This window comes from Mastomys coucha, unplaced genomic scaffold (genome assembly GCF_008632895.1).
Source record: "Mastomys coucha isolate ucsf_1 unplaced genomic scaffold, UCSF_Mcou_1 pScaffold21, whole genome shotgun sequence".
NCBI classification, from domain to species: Eukaryota; Metazoa; Chordata; class Mammalia; order Rodentia; family Muridae; genus Mastomys; species Mastomys coucha.
The window spans coordinates 79,058,231-79,068,205 of record NW_022196904.1 but is presented as its reverse complement, the minus strand read 5'-3'; the positions used below and the strand labels follow the sequence as shown (position 1 = coordinate 79,068,205).

The 9,975-nt window shown below is 35.3% G+C and overlaps 1 protein-coding gene across 19 annotated transcripts in view; it reads right to left on the bottom strand.

Annotated features, from left to right (window-relative positions):
• Picalm (phosphatidylinositol binding clathrin assembly protein) overlaps positions 1-9,975 on the bottom strand; it is a 91,586-nt gene that overhangs the window by 8,710 nt on the left and 72,901 nt on the right. For 10 of the 19 annotated variants that reach the window (XM_031387303.1, XM_031387304.1, XM_031387313.1 and 7 more), the window contains 2 exons: positions 7,076-7,135; positions 5,819-5,923 (listed from right to left, as the gene is read on the bottom strand). In XM_031387303.1, coding sequence (XP_031243163.1) covers positions 5,819-5,923; positions 7,076-7,135 — 165 coding nt within the window. Of the gene's footprint in view, positions 1-5,818; positions 5,924-7,075; positions 7,136-8,494; positions 8,519-9,975 lie in introns of all 19 variants that reach the window. The other 9 variants (XM_031387301.1, XM_031387302.1, XM_031387310.1 and 6 more) reach the window with 1 other exon arrangement.

Sequence of the window (9,975 nt, the reverse complement as noted above, 5' to 3'; positions counted from 1 at the left end):
TATTGTTATAATATTTTATAAATTTTAAGGAATATGACAAAAAATATTGTTGGTATTGAGGGGGGTCTGTGGGAGGAGTTAGGGTACAAAAGGGAAACAAGAATGTGATTTAAATTCTATTTACTTAAAATACATTTTTAAATTCAACAAATTCAGATAAATTGAAATCATGTATCATTTCTCATCATAATGCAATAAAACTTAAATTAAAAAAAAAAAAAAAAAGAGAGAATCCTACTTTTCAGGTCAGATGAAGACACTTAGTGGAACTTTGTCTCAGAACCTACAAATAAGTTTTAAAGAGGGTTGAAGAATATAGCTCAGCAACAGAAAACTTAGCCTGAAGGAGACTCTGACTTCAATTCCCAGCACCACAAAAAAGTTTATGAGAATAAAATTTCTAAGACATTAGTAGTAGCTTTGTACCTAAAGTTCTCAGGGAAAATCTGGGCTTACTATCACTGGCCTGTAATCAAGGGTAGAGGCAAGATCAGAAGTTTAAAGTCAAACATGGGTACAAAATAAACTCTAAGCCAGAGTAGACTACTGTGAGACCCCTTCTCAAAAATAAAACCAAAACAATAACAAAAGCAAAAAAATAGATGCATATAACTAAGGCAACACTTCTTTATATCCTTACATTTACATTCTCCAGTAACTCAAAAAGTCAATTCTATAGACCCTTTGACTTTTCTATAAAACAAAGACAGGAACTCAAGAGAAAACTGAGCCTTGCTTCTTGGCCTGGAATGACTCACCAGGGATTTATAGAAAGACAAACTGAATTCGGCCTCATTTATAATCTGGGGTTTGAAACACTTAAGCCCTTAATACCTGTAATGCATGTTTATGGTAGTCGTAAAGGTTGAGTGGCTGTTAACACTCTGCATTCTGCCTGGCATAAATCAGGAACTCAAATGAATTCATTCACTACGAGCACTGACCATCAAACATTTCACCTATACCGATGAAGGCTCTCATCAGAAGTCCCTGCATCTGTGTAGCTCTTGGTTGTCTGTTATATCTGTACCAAGATCTCTCTTAGAGAAGCTCACTTTACCATTTATTATTCACTTGTACTTCCATATGGCACTCACCTTAAGGCTCCTCAGGTGAAGGCAACATTATTTTACCTCTTACCCAGTTATCACCAGGGACTTACATATTATAACCATTCTAAAATATATTAAAATGTTTTTGTTGTAAAATCCTTTGTATAGAATAGCCTCCAAATTCAGATAAGAGAAATCAGAACTTCTCTAATATTAAAATTTAAGAGCTTAAATTATTTTTACACCAAATTTTTATTAGTATAGAAATATATTAATTCAACCTACAGAAATATAAAAGGTATATGCTTTGCTACTGTTTCAGTGTATGACACCTGTCTGTCTGTCTGTCTCTCTCCCCCCCACACACACCCCTCCCCCCTCTGGAACAGAAAGTAATTAAACTGCTGTATATGTGTGGGTGGGTGGAGACCATGAACACACAGCATGAGGCAAATCCAGTTCTGTAATAATGAACCCATTTCCCTATAACATCATTTGTCTAGTTCATGTAGTTGGAGTTTAAGAGTTCTACATTCTGCTACTAATAGTTATATCCATTCCACCTGTCTAACCCTCCCTCCTTTCCTTCCTTTCACAATGGCAGTGTTTGGCAAGTGCTGTACCACTGGACTGTATTCTCAGCACCTAAATCAGCTAACTAATCTCTATGTACACACACACACACACACACACACAGAGAGAGAGAGAGAGAGAGAGAGAGAGAGAGAGAGAGAGAGAGAGAGAGAGAGAGAGAACACGCGAGCATAGTGTGTTCATGGTCTCTGTCCTTCTACTATATTATGAAGCACCAAGAAAGCCTTAGCTACAGGTTGGCAGCTTGACTTTGGATTTCCCACTGAAATACATTTCAATTCACTGTACATTACTCAACCTGCGTGTTTTATATAGTAACGCTAATAAAACACATCTCTTAAAGCTGATGTCATCAAAAAATACTTAGAGATAACAGACAGTATTCCTCCAGGATCCCAGAGAATCAGCCTCTAAGTTCATTCTCAGAAACAGTAAGTTGTTTCAGAGTGTTCAGAGCACACCCAGATCACTAGTGGCACATCCAAATCTATTTAATAGCATGGGAATACACACATACTGTGTTGTATGTCACTAGTTTTCTATTAGACATAGTCCCATTCTTTGGTTGCCTCTATGAGAAGCAAGTGGCAAGAATAAATCCTATTCAAGAGGATACAATATGAGGACAGCTTCAGAATTCCACCCTGTGGAACAGAAAACAAATAATCTGTCGCTGTATTAATCCACAAAGCTTTAACAGACTTTAATGCACATATTGTGGGCTCTGAGGCTGTTACTTTTTTGGTTCTTAAAATTAAATTTAAATTCCTGTTTATTCAACTTAATTCTATCATGACATTAAACTAAAGAAAGTATAAATGATATCAGAGCTGAAGTGATTGCTCAATGGTTAAGAGCACTTGCTGTTCTTCCTGAGGACCTAGGTTAGATTCTCAGCATGGCATGGTTACATGATGATTCACACCTGTATAACTCTAGTTCCAGAGATCTGATGGCCTCTTTGGGCCTTTGGATGCACAAGGCAGGAACATGGTGCATAGACATGCATGCAAAATACCCATAAAACATAATACATTTTAAATGAGATTATGAAACTTTCAAAGGAACTTTTGAAGTGGAAGTTTAAGCATTCTTTGGAAATCAGTTGGATGGTGTTTTGCTGGGGCAAACATGTGAAGGAATGTTTTGTTAAAATGGATACAGGTGAAAGACTAAGGCAGACTCCTGAAGGAACATTTCACTGAAGCAAACACAGGAGAGAGGATGTTCTGCTAAAGTAAACATGTGAAAGGATGTGTAATGAAGGATTCTCTGCTAACAACATGAAGCTTCATTTGTCGGGACTTACGGACTCAGGCTGATTGGATGCACATGCTGAAGCAAGACTCGTGCTGAGGCAAGGCACACAAAGGAACAATGATGGCGGGGACAGGGAGTACACAGAATGACAGAGACAGCTTGGCTTGCTGGTACAGTTAGCTGTGCAAGGCTGTGGGTCTCGAGTCTTAGCCGATCTCCATTTCCCTGAGAGAGGTACAACACAGAACTTTTCCTACTGTTCCTGCTGGTCCCTCCCACTGACAAGCTTCGGCTGAGGTCTGGCTGTGTCTGCTAAGTTGCATCACTGCTGTTGCTAACCCACATCTACTGTACTTGGCTGCTGGTATATCCATGCAATGTCTGGGAATGGATCGAGCTGCTGCTGCTAACCTATGAACTAAACTGCTAATTTCCAGACAACACAGATAGGAGTTGCTCCAAAAAAAGTTTCTAAACAAGTCCACTTCCCCTATATCCTTTCTTTTTCACTACCTTTGGTGGGCTACAAGGGAAGATAAAGTGTTTAAGAACCATCATTAAAATTAAGGTATAAAAATATTAAAATTACAAACTTTTCCAGTATACACTATAAAACAAAATGCAGTCTCACATGTTCTATACACTCAGAACTACTAAAGTTCACTATGATGACATTGTAAAACTTTGGCCACCCAAGGCTTTATTAACGATTTCTGGCTATCAGACAAGAAATTAGGATTTTAAAAAGAAAACCTAGGAAGTAAGGCCTTCCATTGCACTTGTTTTATTAGCAGAGATGATACTCCTAATATTTTTTATATGATTAACTGTTCTATGAGGACTACAGAATCAATTTTTCATTTACAGTACTAAATCTGATTCAGAACGTAAATTCTTATATTATATAATAATAAGTAGGAAAAGATAAATTAGTATAAACTACTGCTAGAAATCCAAACAGCTTTATTCATGAAGATTCTGCTAGACAAATCAGCTGAGAACTATCACTATCAACATCCAAGACTGGTAGGAAGCCAAGACACCAGGAAATGAATAAACAAGCACATGAAGCCTTAAAGCTTCCTACAAGAAAGTCATTAACCCCCCACACACTTTCAAGACTTGAATAAACCCAGTAGCTAAAGGCAGCAGTGTTCTTACTTATTGTAGTAAATGCACGTATCTTAAGTGTCAGCTTCCTTTCAGACACTTAACTGATGTCAGACTTGCTTAAAAATGTCCACTGCAAACACAATAAAAACACATACCCTCCTTAAACAAAACTAGCAGCACTCCATTAAAAAAGGAAGCCCAATTAATGAACCAACTCTTAAAATATTTTTATTTTTAAATGAAACACCTATTTAACTTTGTGCTTTAACACATAAAGAAGTGGAGAATATGGCAAGCATAACACCCTTTGCCACCATCAAAAAGCTTCAACACCTATAAAACTATCATCATGTAAATACTCATTAAAAGAGTTATTTCCTATCATAGCAAATTTGAAAAGATAACTAATACTAGGTTAATTGTCTTCCTGCTTAAGTGATATAATACTTATACACGGCAAACAATGAATTTACAAACTGCTCTTCATCAGTGAATATTCTATATGAAAGGTCATTTAAAGTACAAATTAAAAGAGGATATAAAACCCCATTCTCAACAAATTAACAAACTCATGAACAAGCACAGAAAGAAAAAAAACAAAAACAAAAACAAAAACATTAAACCTATGAGGACCCAGCATTTTCTACATAAACATCTGGGAAAATGCAAATGTTAGATACAAAACAAAGACCTTGATACTCCCCTTTATAAGTCTGGTAAACAAGTGAAAATCTCTAAAAGGTACTGAATGATGAACATGCACCAAAACAAACGGAGTGTGACTTGGCTGGGATGTAGCTCAGTAGCAAAGCTTATGTTCAGCGTATGTAAGAATATAAATCAATGATTTTAATACCCAAAAAGATCAAATATGCAATGGTCTCCTATTCATTGCTATCTATCAAATAGAGATTAGATTCAAATTGAACATATACTATCTTTATAACACTCTATATCCCACTACGCCTACTAGGTATGAAAATGGGAAAGAAATACAAGTTAACTGCTGATATTCTGCTTTCAAATAAGCTTCAAATTTATAGTCTACCAACCTTTTGACTTTGAAAACCATCTAGGAAATCAAGATATGCATTACTAATTATATGTGACAAGCAGAGCCACAAAGGAGGATAAGCTACCCTGCACTTCATAAGGCCCTATCAAATAGCATACAATAAACCAAACCCAGACTGCTCTAATGTGCCCTCCCAAACCCCAAAAGAATAAAATTAACAACATTTACCTATGTTCCTAACTATGAGGAACAGGGAGAGCATAAGAAACATTTATAAAAGAAGTCTCTCTTTTAAAGAGCCTAAGTCAGCATGGCCTTTCTAATGCTTCTTCCCTGTTTTTTTGTTTGCTCTTATCATATTTTTTAGTGACAAAAACTTACCTAATGAAAAAATAACAATCAAACTTTCTGTAGACTTTCTAAGAGTCTGTAAACATCCCCAGAGCAAGACTTAAAGCAAATACCAAGCAGTTAGATATGATCTGATGCTCTCAGGCAAGGCGTTTGAGGGTATAAATGTAAGAATTACAACGAAACAAGGTTACTTAGCCATAAGCATGAAGTTATAAAGAAATTTCCACCTATAAAACCTATAATCTACTTGTCATTTCTCTGGAATTAATCAATATTCTGAAAAGTACTTGCATGAGGAAGATAAAAAGCAAGTAGTAAGTAATATCCACGACAAAAAGGTAAGTCTGACATCTTTCTTGAATGAAAGAAATTGATAGTTACAGAACCCTTCCAAATCAGCATATTGCAACAGTTATGGCATCATTAATACCTGTGCTCCTGATACAGGGCCAAAGGGGTTTGGTGGTCTCATGACAGGCTGGCTGTATATTAAGGTTGGTTGTGTCATTACAGGTACACTTCCCATCTGAGGAGGCTAAAAAGATAGAATAATATTAAGAAATTCTGGCTTACAAATTCATTATTCTGGAGGAAGTAAACAAGAAGGCTAACAAGAATGTAAGGTTAATTAGTACCTTTGCTCTGACTATAAGGACAGATTATTCGGCGTGCAAGTAATATCCACTTTTTAAAAAAGTACTACTTCCATATAGAGTTCACTCTCAAAAAGTAGAAAATAGACAAGTGGATCTCTAGAGCTCAAGGTTAGCATGGTCTACAGAGCAAATTCAAGGATAGCTAATTAGATATACAAAGGAATTCTGTCTCCAAAACAAAACAAACAAAAAAAGTAGCAAATAAAGCCTAACTTTCCTATCCAATGTATTTGCCAAACTTAAACTTGATTATAGCAAAACAAAAAAAATTCTGACCAAAAAGGATAAAGTAGGAGAGGAGATAATGGCGGAGAAAGGATTCCCAAGTATCCAGGTCCTCAGGGTCCGTGGACAGAGAAAACTGTAAGCTCTACAGCTAAATAGTAACATATTTCAAAGCAACCCAATTGCTTTTAAGTATCAAATCAAGTTTTATGTCACTATGCAAATAATCCTTAAATGGCGGCTGATTGTATGTGTGTATATATATGTATAGGTGTTACATACATATTCATGTATATATAGGTGTAAATACACATGTGGAGGCCAGAGGTCAACCTCATGTCACTGACAGTAACAGAATATAGATTGTAGGAATGGTGAATGGTTCAAAGACTGGTTTTGTACTCCAAAAGTCACTGTCAGAGGAAAATCGTTCTGGCCTATACCACATTAAATTTACCCCTAAATAACTCAATTCTAAATAACTCCAAATTATTCAATTCTACAGTATTAAAGTGGTATTACCTCACTACTTGTAACAAAATAACTTGAAGCTAACATGAACATTTAAGTCATTTTGTAATAATGAAAAAACATATACAGCAAAGTTATGAATTGAAAAATAAATTATTAACACTGGACACACTAATCATAACACCTATTTTACAACAAATATTCTAAAAGATACTTATGGAAGCAATGGTTCTTAGCTTAGTAGTACCTATAGGCACTACTTTTTTAAAAATATAAGGTTGTAATAAATCATGTTAAGAATACTTTCCAAAAATTATATTTAGAAATATACTTACAATTCCATATCCTATCATGCCCGTTGGTGTAGTAGCAGGATAGGCCATTACAGGTGGGGCCTGATATGGCAAAAGAAAAGGTAAAAAAGGAAATGTTAATTCCTGCATTTCATGAGTTTAAAGGATTGTCAGATTTCTATTTTAAAACAAATTGCTAAGACAGCTATGATTAAGTAACATTTATGAGATTACTGGTAACTGTGAATTAATACTCAGTGAGAAAAATCTCAAAATTAGCAGAAAAGCAAAATTGTTAAAAGAAAAAAAAAACACTTAAGCTTAGACTCAACCATAGTCTAAGAACATAACATACTTTATAGCTTATGACTTTCAAAGACTCTGACAGAGTACTTGTCCTATTCATAGCTCCACCAAAATAAGAAAACAAATTAAAAAGTCTTCAGGTATTTAAAAATATCCAAAAGGTCCAAACTTTAAAGCCCATCATCTTCATAAAAAATGTTCATCAAGAAGAACATAATATGGACTGTTTCTTAATGTGTTTCTTTAGTACTAGAAGGAAAAAAAACTAATGATTTCACATCAATTAGGAACCTGATGTTCAAAAAAACCACAGGAAGACCTCGAGTGACGACTACGATTACAGCTTTCATAAGTAGCTGTATCTTAGCTTTCTAATTTGTTCCAAAACTATCAATTACTTAAGAGGAACAATCATGTTCTAAGTTGATATTTTAGTGATGATCCCTTGTCCTACTTCTTTTATTGATGACTTGTAAACATACTAGAAATATATTATTTTAGATATGGCTGCTGTCTTAACAACATTCCCTATATATCTCTCCCATAAAAAGCTAAAACTGAATACAAGTGAAAGACCAATAACACAGCTAAAATATATTTGAAAACATATATATATATACATACAGCAGTTTGAACATATGCATGAAGTTAAATAAAGCATAACTTTAAAAATAACACTAAAGAGTGAAGTTTAGTATTTAGGTGAGCATGTAGGGAGTATTGGTCTCTCCCTACTTCAAAACCAAGATCTACAAGAGCAGTAAGACAAACTGCCAAGTACAGCAGAAGCCTGGAAGATTACATGCAATTGTTATTTTAAACATTACCACAATCACCATTTCCCTTCATTCAAAAGTCATCCAGTGCACAGTGGCAGCACAGATACACACACAGACATCCAGCCATCTGGCAGCAAATGGCGGAATATTAAGCAAGAAAGAAAAATTGGTATTTCCCATGCCACCATCAGAATCAATTCTGCAACACACCCATGAAAATCAGTAGATGCTAGGTATAATTTCTGGCACACTGAAAATCTGATGTGGAAACAAAGAATAGCTGGAAGGTTATGAGATTCTGCTGCAGCGGTGGTTAATAGCATGCCAATTTATTGCAAAAAAAAAAAAAAAAAGAGGCTAGTTTTTGGTCACTTACGTATTGTGGAAAATGCATGCCATTCTGTTTTTCCCAGGGAGAACAATTACATAATGCAATAACACTGGATTAGAGCAAGTACTTACACAACAAAATACACAGAGAGCATTTTAGTTTACATGTACATTCACTACCTAAAATTCTGGGTATTTTTAATATCTATAAAAGAACATCTATTACCAAAACACTATCAAGGTTGATAAGGAAATGGACTTTTTAGCTACCTCCCTTTATATACACAATGCTTTACTATTTACAAATTTATTTAAAACAAAATACATAGTGACATCAGTAAGGAAAACTCAAGGGCATCTTCAAAATAACATGACACCACACGTCTACCACCAGGGCAGGACCATCAATGAAAAGAGTTTGTGGCATAACAAATATTTTGACAAAATAAATGCATTTATTTACAATTTTAAAAATTAAAAACCTTGACAGTGTTTAAGAATTAATCAAAAGGTTAGAAATGTAAAGAAACACCATAAGCAGCAGTTTATTCTTAGTGAGTCACATCACAGGCCCCACACGTTAGCCACCAAAAAAATAAGCTATCAAATACACACAAATATCTTAAGCAAGATATCATAAGAGATGACCCATACTAACATATATAATACACTGCTACTTTGACAACTTACATACAATGCTAGATGGTTAGGTGTTTATTACATTCTAGTAGTCAATCTTAAGGTAAAGACTATCGAAAACTTTCGGATGAATACTGACTTAAGATTAAATACGCAAATACCCACTGTGACTTCATATTAGCGGTGTACTTACAGCATCACACAGACATTATTAATGAATAATCCTATCTGCGGCCAGAAAGCCCACTAACCTAACTGCTGCCAGCAGCTTTAGTCACTGAGGCATGCTATAAAGGAAAACACTACCTTCAAAATCAGATTTCAACTTAAATCAGCTTTGCAACTGTTTTTCATATGGGGATTTGAAAAAGCAGCACAGATAAGATTGTACTTCAAAGTGATGTATGCACTCCAACTCTCCTAAGAGCACTATCTGCTTACACTTACTGTAAGCCATGTGCATATGCTGAGTTTGTACGTAAAAATCTAAACTATGAAGCCAGACATGATATTAGAAACCACTTGGGAGGCCAAGGGTTCTTAGAAGGATGGTACATTTGAAGCTCATCTGGACCACTTAGTAAATTCAGAGTCAGTTTGGGCTATATAACAGAACTTTTGCATAGGCTCACACCTGCCTCCTCAAAACAAAACAACAAAATTAAACTTGAGTCTTTTATTTTATAAAGTCTAAAGCTATTAACTTTTTAAAAAGTAGTCAAGGGATGGAGAGATGGCTCAGCAGTTAAGAGCACTGACTGCTCTTCTAGATATCCTAAGTTCAATTCCCAGCAACCACACAGTGGCTCACATCTGTAATGAGATCCGATGCCCTCTTCTGGTGTGTCTGAAGACAGCTGCAGTGTACTCACCTACTTAAAATAAATA